At 37.5% G+C, this 17,765-nt stretch overlaps 1 protein-coding gene and 1 pseudogene across 3 annotated transcripts; both read right to left on the bottom strand.

Moving 5' to 3' along the window:
• Positions 1-567: 567 nt before the first annotated feature.
• On the bottom strand, positions 568-16,931 carry LOC135685676 (uncharacterized). 3 transcript variants are annotated; one of them, XM_065201678.2, is made up of 5 exons: positions 16,586-16,917; positions 10,114-10,197; positions 8,959-9,144; positions 3,831-3,980; positions 568-2,180 (listed from the first exon to the last, which is right to left on the bottom strand). In XM_065201678.2, exons 1-5 carry the CDS (start codon positions 16,791-16,793, stop codon positions 1,582-1,584), a joined length of 1,227 nt encoding a protein of 408 aa, XP_065057750.2. In that variant the 5' UTR covers positions 16,794-16,917; the 3' UTR covers positions 568-1,581. The 3 variants fall into 3 exon arrangements, with proteins under 3 accessions (XP_065057750.2, XP_065057749.2, XP_065057751.2); XM_065201677.2 differs by lacking the exons at positions 568-2,180; positions 3,831-3,980 and adding an exon at positions 5,753-7,651 and having other exon boundaries at positions 16,586-16,931; XM_065201679.2 differs by lacking the exons at positions 568-2,180; positions 3,831-3,980; positions 10,114-10,197; positions 16,586-16,917 and adding exons at positions 5,753-7,651; positions 9,630-10,100.
• On the bottom strand, positions 10,204-15,351 carry LOC148958440 (uncharacterized; annotated as a pseudogene).
• Positions 16,932-17,765: the final 834 nt, after the last annotated feature.

Raw genomic sequence — 17,765 nt, 5'->3', positions numbered from 1 at the left:
CAGAGACCCTGAAGCTTTGACTAGACTTGTTCGAGATTTTTCTAATCTGGCTGCTAGAATGCACAATAATTTGGTATTTCCACATCGTGATTAGCTGAACAGCTACTTTGGAACACGAAATGCTATATAAGGTCGTATCTGAGAAGCGTCCTTCAAAGCAGTCGACAGAGTCTAGAGTGGCTTACGTCATCTGTCAATCAAAATTGGCCAATCAACAACCGTAATACCTGTCAGTCTGTCTATCAGTTTTCATTAATAGCATCAGCGTAATAGTATCTGTAGATTTTCATTAATGATTGGGCCGGAACATTTGCCAGAATTTGGAACAGCGGACGCAGAATTGACTTAAACTCATACAGTGTTGGCAAAGTATGCTTCTCAAGGTTCCATTATGGCACCCATGATCTTAATCTTCAATCTAATTCTTCAATTCAAAAACAGGATGCAAAACTCAAAGGTAGTCTGTTCCAACGAAGGCCATATGATATCACGCTATTTTGTGCAAACCCTACAACATTGTCTCAAACTATCGAAATTTCTATGGTCACGAAAAACAACACAAAAAGATAGGACCGACTGATATGGCAATTAGCATATTGATTAACAGGAGTCCATCAAATCATGTCATCCCATTGATTACATAAAGAAAATTTATCGAGAACGGGAAACTAGCAAAGGTAAACATGTACAGGTTTTCACACGAAGTACTTAATTGCAACATAGGATAAAGAAAATTCATCAGAACCTCTTTATGGAAAAAAACCAGTGATTTACAAAAACCCAAACTCATCAGATACACAGGGTACATTGCTGGGTGAAGTTTCTAGATTCTTGGAACTTTATCTGATCCGAACTTCTCACACCCAGCCAAGGGTCGAAGAATAAAAGCTGGGGCTCAGAATCGATATAAGCAGCCAATAATAAAACATTATTTCCACAATACTTAACTCTCTTAAGTTCAACTAATTGTGGAAAAGTACAGTTTCCGAGGGATGAAAAATGGGACAACGGATGGAAAATTAGTAAATGATAGGGTACAACAGCCTGATAACCATACCCCTATTTCCTTTGAAATCTGGATCTGGGTGTCAGGCTGTGGGTACAGTGAAAGTAATAAAGAAAGCTTATGATATAAAGTGCTTTGAAGAAAATTCATGAAATTTTTTAAGGGACACGGTGTTGAATAACAAAAAGATAGCTACTAAACATTGTATCTACCACAAGGAAAAAGACAAAAAGCTGGCTGAGCTTTTAATACCGAATGGGCAAGGAGATTTTTATAGCTTATCCTATATCAGCAAACAAAGAAAATTTTTGGAATTCTGATTACAATGGATGGACGAAACTTGCGTTTTGTAAACTTCAGAACAAGACAGCAAAAGTCACAGTGACGGTATCAAACAACTAGTAATATAGAACACAGCAAATATGATTCACAATTTGAAAAACATATGAAAATTAAGCAGTACACAAAGCGAATATTTATTTTAATTGGCATTGCTAAACACTATCATGTAATACGGTGTTCAATCCCGTATTTGTACGGTGTCAAATATTGTATAATACCTTAATCACATTCGATCACTGCTGTGGATATTGCGGGTAGCCAGGATTCTGTGGCTGTCCTGCTGACATACCATACACATCGTAACCTTTGGCTGGTTGCGGATACTGCTGTCTTGGTGACATCGATCTGGCATACGGGTTCTGTGAGGCCTGTGATTGCTGACCGGGCAGGTAGGGTTGACTGCCTGATTGGCTATAGGCAGCACTGGGGTCTTGGGGAAAAGGTGACTGACTGGCATAGCTCGATGCTGATTGTGGAGCGGCCCCATACCCCTGAGAGGTGTATTGTGAATACGACTGATCATACTGCCCAGGAGGCACATTACTGTCGACCGGCTTGGCTTGTTGTGACTGGCTGGCATAGGCAGCGGAGTCCGTACCGTAATAACCCTGTTGAGCCGAGGCCTGCGCAGGGAATTGGCCTTGCTGAGCCTGGCTCTGGCTCACTGCTTGGCTGCCACTGCTTTGGTAGTTTCCATACTGTTGGTAATGAGTGGGATAAGAGGACTGTTGCTGCGCAGAATAGCCTTGTTGTGAAGAAGGAGCAGGAGCACTGGAAGGGTATGATTGGTTGCTTGTTAATGAAGATGGCTGAGACTGCTGCCGTTGTTGCCCTAAAGCAATAAGCGAAATTGTACATTATCGTATTGGTGCACCTGCTGCTTTGACACGTATGAATGTACCGCATTAGGACTTTATCATTCGACCAAAGATAATTTTCGAGGCAAAATAACCTTTTCAAGTACCATCAGGTTACTTTATACGTCTGTTCAACCTCAATAATTTCTCAATTCACAATTTACTATTAATCAAAAATCTCCCCGTTTTTCCAATGGCAAATATCACTAAAAAAATTTGTGATATTGATTGATCAGACACATCCTCCTTGATTTTACTCTAGGAAATATTTCCTTGCTTTTCATCTTACCTTAGCAATTTTATATCCCTTGGTATTTTTCTTAAATGATACAGGCTTGATACTTAAAACTTAATCTGCCAAATAATCCAAAACAAGCGCCATTGTAGGCTCATGATTAAGAGAACAATATATGCCGCAAAATGTGTTTCAAAGTGCGAGGTTAATGCTTTTGGAAGCTCCAATAAAACGAAGGTCTAGAGAAATACGACATCAAACTTAGAATAAGAGAAGAAGTTTCAGATGCTGATTGCCTCAATTCAAAGAAAAAGAGAATCACTCCAAAAAGAAATCAATCTCCTTTTGTGGGTTATGAGAAAGTTTGCTCAAGGAACAAATTACTGTAAAAGACACAATCCGGAAAGAGAAACAGTAGTGATAGGGAGATCAGTCGTAGATGAGTAGAATAAGTCGCTCTTCACTGGAAAACATATTGATCATGGAAATGGAAGGTTACCTCAACACGCATGCGATTGGTGGAAAAGTATGACCTTGTTGTGGATGAGACATCTCCATGAAGCATTCCCACAAATTGTAAAAGTAACTGAAAGGTTTTTATCAACACCAACCTTAAGCCTTTTTCAAAGTGGCTGTTTTCTAAAGCTGTAACTATCATTAAGAAACATGATAAAGTCTCTTTCTTTGAAATCGGGGAAATTTACTGTCCTAGGCCCATAATATTGGCAAACTTTGAACTTACGAATTTACAAGTATATTTGCTTGATTAAATGAAATTTTTTCCACTATAAGAATTATTTTGGACTTATATTCTCGTACTTCTCAGCTAGCAGGAATCCTAGTAAACCCTTGCAGCCAAACAGAGTTTCATAACATGTTATTAGCGCGCGAATATTATGGCAACTAAGGATCGAGTTAAATTTAATACTAAATCGAACCAACCACCTCAATACAAAGTGTACGTCCCTATCGTTCGAGTTATCGGGCGCTCATATGCATAGGGGAATTTTTCTAAGGGATGGAAATGGTTCGAGTAAAGGAAAGTTCGAGATACAGGAGGTCCAAGTTATCCGGATGAAATGTAGGGTTTTTAGAATAGCCTTGATTCTTAGAGAAATCCATAAAAACCTTTAAGCTAAATTTTGAAACTATTCTTCGAAATATACACCTTTCTGGAGTTAAAAAGATGATAGGCAGGTAACACACAACGTGCGACTTAGAAAACGCATCGGGGATGCGGAGAAGTAATCATTCGAGCATCAGTACCAACGAACCAGTGCTTATGACCCCTTTTAATTAGGAAATTTGCAACCTAAGCACCAGGCAGGCAAACTGTGAATGCTCTTACCGTGTAGAAATTCATTAACTCAAAGCACGTAAAAATAAATACCTATTTCTGCAAATGGATCTGGCTTGACATCTATAGCCTCGTTTGTAGTATCGGCCTCATTCTTGATGGTCTTCAACGGATCAAAAAGTGCAGCATGGGCCTTGCCATCAATCACTTGCTGCTTCTTAGCAGGCGCCTTCGTCTCCGGTGCTAAAAAGATACACGTTGTAATCTAGCAGGCAGTATAAAAAGATAAGAGGGAAACTCGAGACTGCAAATCAAGTAATATAGCACAATGAAAAGGAAATAAGTGCAATTTAAGTTACTCTTAGGTCCCGAATAAGTTTACCCAGATCAGGAATGAGCACCTTCCATTCTCAATAGTAAGCTTTAGTGAGACGTGTGCTTCGTTGCGCTGAATTAGCACCCACTTGTCTAATTTACGTATGTGTCAAAATTTTCTTTAAGACATCTAAGAAGTGAGGCGCGGGCTATATTGCGGTCGGATACATTAACCAAATTTCCGACCCCCCTGCTTATTTCGACCCCCCCCCCGCTTATTGAATTTTAAGAAGTCCCCCCCCGCGGTTATTAGAACCCCCCGCCTATTCGGGACCTGAAAGTAGGATAAACTTCAAATAAAGTAACATAGCACAATGGAATGGAAACAAGTGCAATTTCAGGTTAGGTTAAACCTGTGAGGCATTTGGTGGTTTCCTCAATAGCGTTTTCAGATAGCAAAATTTTGTGCAAAACAGTAAAAAATATTGCATCTATTAATAAAATATTATTTTGTGTTTAGAACAGGGCGGTTCTACATTGGCTTCAACTCGAAGTTTCACACTCAATATAACTTGTTCTCTACACCAAAGAATATACAGCTCTAACTATACCACTTTGAGAGCATTATTTGACAAACCTTGAGCATTCATAATTTATCAAAAATAGATAGTTTAGGTTAGTATCATTGAATTAGCTTTTCGCTTTCAACATATTTTTTCTACTGTAAATAAATGTAAAATGATAATAATAATGATGCTATGTTATGATTAATATTGACAAAAGGTGGCTTGGTGGCCCTAGAATGCAGCAGGTGGCGCAAAACAGTCGATTGTCGATAACACATCAAAATAATCTAAAGATGAAAAATTTTTTTGGTGATAGCTCTAATGCTGTCTTTTGTCTGACGCAGCAACAAAAAACCTGCCTAAACGTCTGATTAACGCTTGCCTCAACTCAGGAGGACAATATGTGGTTGATAAATGGAGAAAATGTCCCTAAAACAAGAGGAAAACATGTGGTCGAAGATTTCTCAAGCCAAATGAATCTCTGTCTTATCTCTAAACAGTTCCATCTATTCTGAAAGTTCTATCTTCCAGAAAATGGAGTAACAATCATCGGAATTAATTCAATCAAGAAATGCTTCCATTCAGCATTTTCATCTGGTTGGTGCGTTTAGCTAATGTCACTGGAGACAGTATTTTCACGGAAGACAAGTATTTTCACTAGAGACAAGTATTTTCACTGGAGACAGGTATTTTCACTAGAGACAAGTATTTTCACTAGAGACAAGTATTTTCACTAGAGACAAGTATTTTCACTAGAGACAAGTATTTTCACTAGAGACAAGTATTTTCACTAGAGACAAGTATTTTCACTGGAGACAAGTATTTTCACTAGAGACAAGTATTTTCACTAGAGACAAGTATTTTCACTGCAGACAAGTATTTTCACTGGAGACAAGTTTTTTCACTGGAGACAAGTATTTTCACTGAAGACAAGTATTTTCACTGGAGACAAGTTTTTTCACTGGAGACAAGTTTTTTCACTGGAGACAAGTATTTTCACGGGAGACAAGTATTTTCACGGGAGACAAGTATTTTCACGGAAATCCATTGTAAAATCATCGATGTTCCGAATGCACCACGTTGGCCCAAACACCGTGAAAACAAGGCAGAAAACCAAAGAAAAACCACTAAGGCTAATAATAACTAAGAAATGTACATTTCTGTGTTACCGAATTCCCCTTAAGAGAAATAGCTTCTAATATACATACGTCATACTCGCTTCAAAATATACAAAGCATAACATATGTAAGTATTTACAAAGAAAAAACATAAAGATAATTTTTCTGCTAAATAAAATCTATCGCTAAAATATCTCTTGACAAAATCACATTGCCCGGAGGACAAAAATACAAACAAAGCTAGCAACGAATCAAAGCACATCACATATGTTTTACAAAAAAAGAAATTTTACAAAAAAAGAAATAAAAAAGTTCATTACGAGACAGCAAGGCGGACAAAAAAGAAATTATGATGGTTTTATGGTAATATTTAGGCATTCTATCTCCTAGGAAGAAGTCCTATATACTGGCGACTAACTTCTGACGAGCCAACCCGAATCTAGTAACTCTCTTGATCAAGCTTTAACTTTCTTAGGAAAGCAAAAGATTTGAAAAATGCACTGTCTTATTGAAAAATAGTTCTAATTTTAAATTGTATCAAAATTTGTAAAGTAACATTTGGAAGGCAGCAAACCCATAACATCATAACTTCCCTTTATTATTTTCCTTTTTTTTCCTTATCACACCAAATGAATTACCTCTACCTCATAAAGGGGACATTGCTATTTTGCACAAAATTATAAACTTTTGCAAATAATAAAATTTATTTGTAATTTCGACACCAAACAGGTAACATTTAAACCACTAAGACAATATTCAAAGGTTTTTTACAACCAAATCGCTAAAACCCGTTCGATTTCGAAAGTTGAATATAAACTTCACAGCCCAGTTCACTGCAAGTACCGAGAGGAACAAATAAATGCTTGGGGATGGTGGTCGGGTTTTCCTAAAAAAAGAGCTGAAAATCGCAGGATACAGGAGGCTAGCACCCTGGCCTTTCTTGTAACAAAATATGGACTAGATAAACGCTTCTAAAGTTATTGGTTCAGAGTAAAGGACGGTCGTATGCCTTCTTCTCTTAACCTTGAAAACTGATAGGTTGCTTCCATACTATCTTCATCTGCTCTTAAATCGAGTTCCGTTTCTGAGATCTGACAGCGTCTTCTCACTTTTTTATTTCGATTTCGTACCCACTGTTTTACTTGCTCATGAGAAATTCCACACTTATCGGAAAGTTTCTTAACAATACCCGGCTCTAAGTGCTTTCTACCAGGCGCACCCTCTGCGTTAAATTCGTATGCATGTTCCAGTACATTTTTTGTATAGTCAGAAAACCTGGTCTTAAACCCACAAGCTTTTCTTTGCCTCTTGCTTGCTGCCTGGTTCCCTTCCTTCCCATTCACACCCGGTTTAAAAAGCTGTGTACTCCTGTCCGACTTATTATCTGCCACACTGATTTGCTGGTCCCTGCTAGGCCCTGGAGCGTTGCCAGTGTCTATATTACCCATCGGCCTAGCATCTGCACTCTCTGTCATATTCATAGGCTGTTCAGTTTGCAATACCGGTACGTGTCCCTCGAAGTCCGTGCGCATGAACGACGCTTGCATTGCAGCTTTAGACTGCTGACTATCTTCTTCAACCACGTGTCTCTCCGCACTCTGTTGCGTATTTAATAGCGATAGTTGTGGCTGTAAATTTTCCTGTGTGCTTATATTGTCTCTTTTACGAAACGGATTTATTCCGAGCTGATGCGTCAAGTCTTCTAACCTTCTCCGGGTAGCTGTCGCCGACGCTTTCTTTTTGGCTCCTAGCCCTGCGTCCAACATGTTTACATTTTCAGACGACTGTGCTCGGACCACTTGCGCAGCAATAAGAGGCTGCTGACGTAACTCATCGGCTCTGTATACATGCTGATTCAGCGAGTTAAGCACCATGGCATTTTCTATATGAGATGTTTCATCGTTGTTCGTAGGGGCTGCCATGAAAAATGTCCAAGCTTAGGATCAATGCCACCATCTTAACAGCAAACAGTTCGGGCAATATGGATCAAACTCTCGCTGGTTATGTTTCTTTCTTCGAAACTCGAAACATTCAGAAGACTTAGGCCGCCAAAAAGCTTTATTACTTAGCATGAAAAGCGCGCTAAGTATGTAAAACCCTCGCTCAAATCAAACCTGCTGTTAATTTAGCTGAAATGCGCTGATGACAGTCAAATGCGCAGGGCTTTCGGACAGTAGATTATGAAGAATGGGCAGCCTTATAGCGCTTCGTGTTAGTTAAAGCCTAAGTATAGAAAATGTATTTGATAACAGAGCACTGACAGACTAATTAAAACAGCTATCGGGGAGCATTTTTTTTGTATGTCTTAATTGTAAGATAATTTTTTTCAAATAAACATCTTGAGAACAAACTAACTGGCTTTATTCAAAATGGCAGATCGATTGAGCGAGAGTTTTCTCCATACTTCCCAATGTCAGTGAAGATAAGTATAAAAAAAATAATAAAATTCCTTGCCTCAAATAGGTAAAGGCAAATACCAATCTTGGTAAAATCGTGTCAACAAGAGTAAGGCGGTATTCTTAAAGATCCATGAAAAATAAAAAAAACGAGATTCATTTTTTGGCATTTCATTAGAGAATGAGCCTCAAAAGGCCAAATTGCTTTCTAAATAATAGCTTAAACGTAGCTTAAGTTTCTTTTGGCAAATCTCTTATTTTGATTTTTTAAAATTCTTTTCAAAAATATAAAATTTTCCATCCTTTGGTCATTACCTGGAGTTTTATGCCCTAGGCTCTTTCGGATAAAATGTGCCTAAAATATGCGAATGGTGCTAAATACATTTTTCGGCCAATCTTTAGATTCTGTATCACAAAGGGTTACCTTGAAACTTTTTTTTTGCGTTTATGATTAATAATGATTAATATGATTAAATAACATCTCTTTTATTAGAAAACGGGGGTAAAGTTTATAGAATTTGCAGCGAAGATAGAGCTTAAGTCACAAACTCTTCCTAAGAAATGCAATTTAAACCTTTCTGACAAACAACACTATCAAATGCTTTGCTTAGAGTCAAACTTCAGTTCTTAGGGAATGGGCAAATGCAATAGCGGGGGCAGATTACCGAAACCAAGTTTCTGTAGTTTGGATGGGGGATATCAAAGGGATTAGAACGTAAGGACAAATAGTTATACAAAAGCAAAAACAAATCCTAGAAAAAAAAATACCTATAAGGCAAATAGGAATAAACGCAATGAGAAACAAATGCTTGAGTGCCGAACACACCTTGTGGTGGGGAGACTTCCTTTGTGGCTTCTGCTTCTCTACTTGCAAACTGCTTGTTTACAGTCCGTTCCTCAGAGAATGCATCCAATCTGGTTATCATATCATTAAGCTTATCCCTCATTACAAGCAGCTCTGCTTTGATTTCCTTCACCTGGTCATGTTCTAATGGTTTTGGCTTATCATTCACTGCAAAGATAATATAAATTCACACTTGATCCACTTCTGGAATCCAGGGAAAAAAGAATGTTGTCATGGTCTATTGCTCCCCGTGGTATCAACGTCCCTGTAGTGTTTGTGAAGTAATTAGTAGGTAGCGTAATAGGTAACTTGTCTTGTAAATTTTTAGTGGAATATATATATAAAAAAAAGAATGACATAATGTTTGGTAACTAAAAAGTACTTAGTGGACAAGACCAAACAGATAATCAGGTACTCAAACAGAAGATGTAATTTCTATCCTAGCAACTTGAACTTTTGAAGAAAGCTAATGTCTTATAATTGAAAATTACAAAAGAAAAAATGATGGAATTATGAAAAGTTAGCCAAAGCAGCAATATTACCAAAAAATACAACATGAATTGCTGAAGTGTGAAGAAACATTTATTGCCAGGCTGTGAATTATCTGTAACTTTATAAACGTAACTGTGTAAATCATCTCTTTGTACAAATACCTTGCACAAAAAGCTATAGGAACGCTATTATTTAGCAAGAATTGCAATGGTTCCTATCATATCCTGTGACTTTCCATCGTTGGTGTTCGCTTCGACGAATCTTATTTAACGTGCAGAGAACACGGAGCCAGTGAGAGAGACAGTGTGTTGCCTGTGTAACTCTGATGTGAACTGAACTTGACTGAACTTGACTGACTGAATTACATACAAATTAATATACTTATATACAAAATAAATGTGCTGAGTAATGATATGTTGTGATGATGTAATGATGATGCAATGGAGAAGGAAAGATCTAGGCTTGGAAAGAAATCAGCATGACATAGATGTGTGAACGTGTGATCAATGGTAAAGGGAATTTCATGTGCTAGGTGATGCTGTGAATGCCGTAGTTGGATGTCATGGTGATGGCATGAAGTAGGAATATGGCCTTATTTACAGTATTAAAATCACTACAAAGCTCCAAATGGGTGTTTCTACTCACCAAACAAAGTGATCTTCAAGTATCTGCTGAGCGACTTTGCAAATGAAAGATCAGTGCTATCAAATATTGTTATCAAGTCTCCATCTGCAAAAAAGAAAAAGATGACTATTGGATCTAGAAAGCTGTCCATTCAGGCCCAGCTGTTATTGGCTATGAAAATTTTTATAATTGCCATATGGTAAGCAATTTTTCCCCAACACTTCTTAACTTCTAACAGCCTAACAGCCATAAAGTACTTTGAGTGTTTCACAAGCCTCTTTAATCAATGCTTTTATTGGAAATTTTGGGCTTAGAGACCTCTAGTTCGGGTTGTTTGTTGAGTCTGTCTTCTGGTTAGAAAATTGGGGGCCTGAGCCCCATCACCCAAAGAAAACCTGAAACTGAACCGTTTGGATTGCCTGTTCGATACTTAAAAAAATCTAGCCTGAAAAATCTTGGATTTTATCAAAACTTCTATGTGCATTATGATGTACATAACACAATATGTTCATCCTCCTTCCAACATTATCAGACAGTCAGCCTTTACAAGCACAAATAAGTATAAATCAATATTCGATAAGATAAAGAGCTGAAATCTGAAAACCTGGAAGATGAAAGGAAGCTTATATGACTGTGTTGTTTTAAACATAAAAATTAATTCCCTTTATCAATTTACTTGATGGATTACTAGATAATAAAGTAGGGTAACTTAAAAATTGATGATTTTTGGCTAGCAAAACCAATGTGTATAAAAAAGTTTATAAAGACTGTTTATTATCTAGATTGGCTGCCTGCTTCAGGATAGAACAACTAATGTCAAACATTTGGGAGACATTAATCTCATTAGATGATAAGATCTCAACCAATGGGAAATGTGTTCTGTACTTGTGTTTATTGCTACCTTGCGTCTCAAAATAGTTTTTTAGGACACTGAGAACCTGTGCTTTTTACATAATGACCTGGCTTTTTCTCTCAATGAGACCACACCTCATGATTCACACACCTGAAATTACATAGAGCTGCTGACCCAATCGTAACTCAAAGTGAAGATTGATCATGTCAGTGACTAGAACCACAGAAGACCTTTGGATTTATAGTCTGCAAACATCACCACTGAGCACTTGGAAAGGTTCATCTTGCTAAAAAGCTTTTAATGAGCTTTGTTAAAAATGATAAAACCTTCCCCAACCTTGAGATTTAAAATCCTGCTAGGTGAATGTTTTCAAGAAAAAATATTAGCACTAATCAGTGCTCTTTAAAAAACAGGTTGATAACATTCAGGACCCATAAGATTTATCAATGTAAACACAGCTTTGTATAAGAGTCAATGAGCTAAATTCTCCCACACTTATTCAAAACTTTAATGATTATGTAAATCCTTTGCGCCTGATAGATGAAAGTAATGAGAACATCAAACAGTTTTGGTACCCTGCCATATTTATGATAAAGATAGATGTAATATTCAGTGCAAGGTAATATGACCACCCAATGGATTAATAAACCTCAGAAATATATTTTTACAGCAAATCATCCAAAAGGGCCACAAAACATTATCTTTGAATACAAATACAATAAATTTTGTGACAAAAATGAAATATATTTGGGCATCAGAACAGTTTTAGTAAGCTGTTTAAAGTCTTGGTTTCATGGTATTTGTCTTTTCTTGAAAAATTGGAATTTTTCCGACCTGAATCGTAGAACCTAATTGCATACCAGGGCCTTGGTGAAAATGGCCTAGTTTGCATACAAAAACGCTGAAGCCAAATCCAAAATATGCTATGACTTAACAGGATAAAACAACAGCCTGTGAATTATGAAGGCTAAAGTTACTTTGTATTTAATAATTTGAATATTGAATCGTTGAAAAGATATGTAAGGTTTTCAGACCTGTCAAGTTTCAGTTTTGAAAATGAGTGAGCTTCGAGAAAAACAGGAGCAACATCGGCGTTGAGGCGGTAAAAAGGGTGTGGCCTAGAATTTGTTGTTTACCGCCCCCCCCCCTGACCCTAGTGACTGGTGCTGCAGCACAGGGATGGTCAAACAGTTATGGAATGTCGAAGCACACACAAAAGAAAATTCCCAATTTTCACACACAACACAGTTATATTTCTTCTTTGTGTCATGTGCTCAGGCTTGACGGTTGTGCTCCTCCAAACTTCTCTATCTTTACTTCCTTGAATGAGTTCATTTCCATTTTTGCTGCTTGTCCATTCTTTGATGTTGCTCGAATACATCATTCTCCGTCTGCCTCTTGCTCTTTTACCTTCTACTTTTCCAGTTGGCGATAGGTTCTCTATGCCTTTTTCTGCACAACATGTCCCAAAAATGTCATTTCCTGTTTTTGATGGTCTGCAACAATTTTCGCTTCACGTTAACAATTATGAGTACTCGCTCATTTGATATCTTATCAGTCCATGAAATCTTCAGCATTTTTTTCATTCTAACAATTCAGGATTCTTTGTCCCGTTGACATAGTAATGTTTGAACTTGATAACATAGATATCTTTTTATTGAATGACAACAGATATATGAGACATTAACAGGATAAAATAGGAACTAAAAACAAAGGTTTATTTGTTCAAGAAACAGAAAATAAAATACAGAGTGACCCTAATAGTACAGTACTAAAGCCAAAATGTACTTAAATGTAATTAGTAGATTAGAATGACTTTGAATTAGAATTGCTTCATTATTTCCAATATGTTTATCCAGTGCTATAAGTCATTTTTTGTAAATGATTTTCATTATAGTTCCATGTACTACTTTTTGATTTCTTTAGCAGTTCATTGGAGGGTTGAAACTTGACAGCATTGGCATTTGCAAGCTTGACAGTAAGAATCGAGGACAGAGTACATTGATAAACTTGAACGGAATGGTGCTTTATTGTTTCTAACCATGCTCAAAACCCTCTCTTCCCCAGCGTTGGCATGAGGCAGTACCAAGGCAACTTTGGCTTCTGTGAAAAGCCTCTTAAACATTAGTTGTCTTTCTACTGAGGCCACCTTAGACAAAACCCCTATAAAACAACCATCCTGTAGAATCTCTTAACTTTCTCTTCCCCTTCTTTTTCTATTATCAGAGCATCATTCCAAATATCTTTTAGAATGTCTGTTTCACTCAGTAATTGGTATGCAAGAAATTCTTCTTGCATTTAATTTAGTTCCTTGGGACTAAACTCTAGTCCAAATCTATGAATGAAATATTCCACATCCACAAAATCACAGTACTCTCTGTTGTTAAAATGGACAAAAACTGAATGTTTTAATAAATCATCACCAAGATGCAGTTTTTCTATGCCATATCTTGTGACAGAAATAAAACTGTATAACAGCATCCACAAATTTGTCTTTTTCATATGTAGAAATATTCCATCATTCAGAAGCCCATGTAGTTTGCTTCTTGTCACAATACAAATGAATAACGAGGATTTATCTTGCCTTGTGATATGGACTGATCTTTTTATGGCATCTAAGGTAAGGAATTTGCCCATTAATTGTTTAATTAAGTTTGAAGCTGTTCATGGACAAGTTAGATACAAGGGTCTTCCCACTGCAAAAAACGATTTGTTGTCGAGAATGCCTGCATAATGGAATTATAAAACAGTACATATACTTCTGTCAGTGGTCTTTCAAAGTGGCTTTTCAGACGTTGAAATATAGAGCAGGAGTCATCTTCACTTGAAAAATAGCTTGTAAGACCTTGGTATTGTTTCAAGGTACAATCTACTGCCTGCTCCAAACCAAGCCATCTGACATTAACATATTTGCAAAACTGTTGCAAAACACCTTTTCGTTTGCTCCAGTAGCTTGAGTAAATACAGCAGCATTTGCATGAACAGTGTTGTGAATAATGTGACACAGACAGCTCATGAAGTAGCAGGTAGGGCTCTTTTTCAGTACTCGATTTACAATAGAATTGTGTGCTCCAAAATACACACTGGTGTTATCAACAGAAAAACTTACATAGTTTTTCCGTGGCACATCATTTCTAATGCAGCCAATTTTTCATAAATCTTATTAAATATCGTTAGAGCTTTGCCATAGCCCTTCCCTGATGTACAACACTTATCCAAAAATTGTGTTACAACACAATTTTGTTAATGTCAACAAGACGCAGTGACTGAATTCATCTTTTCAATATCTGTGTCATATGAACCGTCAGTGGACAATGAAAAGAAATCCGAACAGTGTTCTTGAGAAAGTGTGGAGCCAATGCTTCATTCAAAATGCATGTAGATTTGGTCCTTTTTGATCCATATTCTTTGGCTAGTTTGCTGTCTGTGAAATATCTTTAAAAATATCACTAAGCTTGTCTGCAAAAGCCATCTGGATGTTGTTTTCTGCATGTATTATCTAAAACAATATTCTTTTATCAAAAATGAAATAATGTAAGAAGTTGCAGCTGAAATTGGGGCAGTAAAACACTGTCACATATCCATGGGGAGATGTCCTGGAGGGGGGGGGGGCCAAACTGGGTTGTGTGGAAATAGTGGTGGGTTGGAAGTCCAAAAAATTTCTAAATATGGTTATCCGAAATGCATTGATTCCCAAAGATATGTGGTCTCTTCCGTGCTACAGTGGAACCCAACCTTACAGCCACTTCGTGAATACGGTCACCCTATTAATACAGCCACCTTGTTAATACAGCCACATTTGTTTGGCCTCGAAAAACGGCTATACATAGTCTCATAAAAAACCCCGTTAATACGGCCAGCAGCCACATTTTGCGATGATACAGCCATTTGTATTTAGCAAAACTGTAACAAAATCGAAATATCATTGATTTTACAAATAAACTTTTCAGTATGAAAGTTGCTTGCTTTCAGGTGTGATTGTCCACACTCAAAGTGACTGGCTGGAACGCAGAACCAACCAGTCAAAAGTCACTGATTTTTTGCAAAATCATGAAAACATGATTTGGTGATTAAGGCCCAAGAACCCAGGACTTCCTTTTTGATTTGTTTGTGGACTAGTTATTTAACATATCAACAATTTTTGGTGACCATATTAACAGGGTTTCACTGTACTTACAGTTGATTTCATAAAACTTAAAACTGGGTATTTTTTATCCAAAACACTCAACGTAGGTAATTTTTCCATATTTTGAGAGCCATGCCCCTGTAATTTTTTGGTTGAAATTACCCCCCCCCCTTCCAGGGGGAAATGTCTATAAGAAATAACCTACCTGCTCTTGAACTGGGTCTGTTTCAGTTCTGAAGCCAAGGCTTGAGAGTTTTATAGATGATGATGCACTTTTCATTCGTACCTTGTCCTTTACACCATCTAAGTGCCTAGAAACATCTGCTTTGCCTTGATGTGAACAGCTACAAATTTTGCAACATACTGTGCACCTAAATTTATGCTCTGATCCAGTAATACCATCTATACAGGTCCATTTCTATGTCCAGTTTGGATTGAATGGTCTATTAGAAGACGAAGGTTCAGAAAACTTCATTTTCTTTGACAGAGTATCTCAGAGAGACCTATCTCTTTCTGAATCGAGTGAAACGCTTCTTTTCTCCATCATGGGTTTCAACTGGTCTTAATCAAAAGAATGCCCAGTGGTTTTGCCGGAAAGAACAAAAACATCGCTTCTATATTGGTCTAGTGATTGAGCAAATTATCACTTTGCAAAGTGTGCAAACCCTCAAAGTCTTTAGTTGAAATTTTCCCTATGGTTGCAGATAAGAACTTCCCTTTGTCACACTGAGCAAATTCCTGATAGGTTGGGTCCGCTCAGAGGCATTAATTGTATGGCTTTGCTGTGTTTGCCACCCTACTTGGAGTCACTTTCTATCCTGTAGCCAAGCCTTTTTACAAACAAAGGTTTAGGCTAGAGTTTAAAAAACAAAATAAAAAGTTTGAAGACGCCAAAAAATTTTAGTAGATTGTGTGAGAATTCTTCATTGATGAATGTGAGTCAAGGGCAAAATGCCTGTGTCTCACGCATAAAATTCGAAACTTGGAAGGTCTGGGTTTTAATTAAAACTTCGAGGTGGCACAAATTAATTTTTGACTATTGGTGCAAGGTAAGAAAGTAAATTTAGTCTGAAATAAACAACTTTTAATAAATTCCGCCTGAAACCCCCTGCCTCTAAAATCCCAGATCGGTTAAACGGGACAAATCTTACTTCTCAATTATCTCTAAACATATGTAGAAAAAATCGGTCGTCTCGACGGGAGGGGGTAATAATATCAAAACTGGATTCTACAGAAAGGTGACCAACAAATGCCAGGGTTTGAAACTTACAACAATGTTTCACAAGTTTTAGCATACAGCCAAGACAGTGCATCGGTATTTTAATATGGCTTTTACGAGTGATATGAAACACTCAATGATATCAAGTATTTGCGAGTTTGAGCTCAGTTTGACGAAACGAATGAAAGCGCTGTTCAAAATTAGGAGTCCAGACGATGAACTATTTAGGGGAATAACAGCATATCTTTCCAATCAATCAGATTATTCACCCATCGAGGAAAAACTGCAGTCGTACCTTCATCCTTATATTTGATCAGCACGTCATCAGTGCTTCTTATTTTTCCTCGGAAGAGCCGTTGCATCATCAACAGCAGTTCGTCATAGGTGATGTCCTCGTTGTGGATCGGAATTCTTCGTATATCATCTCCGAGTTGTGCTTTAATTATCAACTTGCCAGATAAATCGATTTGTGGCGAAGGGAAATTCATTGTCCCTGTCGACATAGTTTCTGTTAAGCAATATTTAGGCCGTTTTCTCAAAAAACGATACAGAATCTTCGGTTTCTTCACTTGACCTTCCCCAGCCCGCGGCCTCCTCCACCGTCGCTTCTTGTTCCGTTAGGACACAACAACAAAGCCTCGGCTTCACAACGCGGCACACGGTCAATCAAACACCAATCTCGATGATCCTGATCCAACATTATTTTTTCAAAATTGTTTAAAAAAAAATTTAGATAGGCAAGATTTTCAAAATACTGTGATTCTGCTTCCAAGTGCACGATTTATTTGCATCTGCAAGGTGAACTTACAGACAAAACTATGGTGGTGCAGTACTTATTTCTCCTTTCCCATTTTCTTTTTTGCCATTTCCCCCCAAAGTTCTAAGCTCCTTCGAATCTTTACGGCTCTGGCATCCTGGTTAGTGAAGTGGTACCCTGGGTACCAGAGCCGCAAAAATTAAAATTAAAAAATAATGAGAGCTGCGGAGGCGAAGAGAGAGAAGAGAGGAGAAGAAAAGCGGTTTTATTCTTCTCTCTTCTCTCTCCTTCGCCTCCGCAGCTCTCATTATTTTTAATTTTAATCTCATTATTTTTTAATTTTAATTTTTGCAGCTCTGGTACCCATGGTAGTGAAGTGGCAGCCATTGAAACTTTTCTTTCATTATCAGCAACAATTCCAGAGCTTTGAAAATTACAGTAGAACTTTGACAAGTTAAAATCCCGAGTGTAATTAAGAATCTTTTTCAAATACTGCCAAGTGGTTCAAATACTGTAAAATTATGCGATTAATAGTTCTTTACCCCAGACCCCCTACTTTCTAGAAACTGTGCCACTGTGGTCACCGTAATATATCTTTGTGATTACTAAAATGGATTCTGGGAAGATAATGAGAGCAGTGTAATTGACTTCGAAAGTAGTGTTGAGGTTAGAGGTACAACTTAATCTATAAGGAATCAAGATATCTGCAGCAGCCTAG

This window comes from Rhopilema esculentum, chromosome 15 (genome assembly GCF_057945365.1).
Source record: "Rhopilema esculentum isolate cy_ngs chromosome 15, ASM5794536v1, whole genome shotgun sequence".
NCBI lineage: Eukaryota > Metazoa > Cnidaria > Scyphozoa > Rhizostomeae > Rhizostomatidae > Rhopilema > Rhopilema esculentum.
The sequence above is the reverse complement of the archived record's forward strand: the minus strand, read 5'-3'. Positions and strand labels throughout refer to the sequence as shown.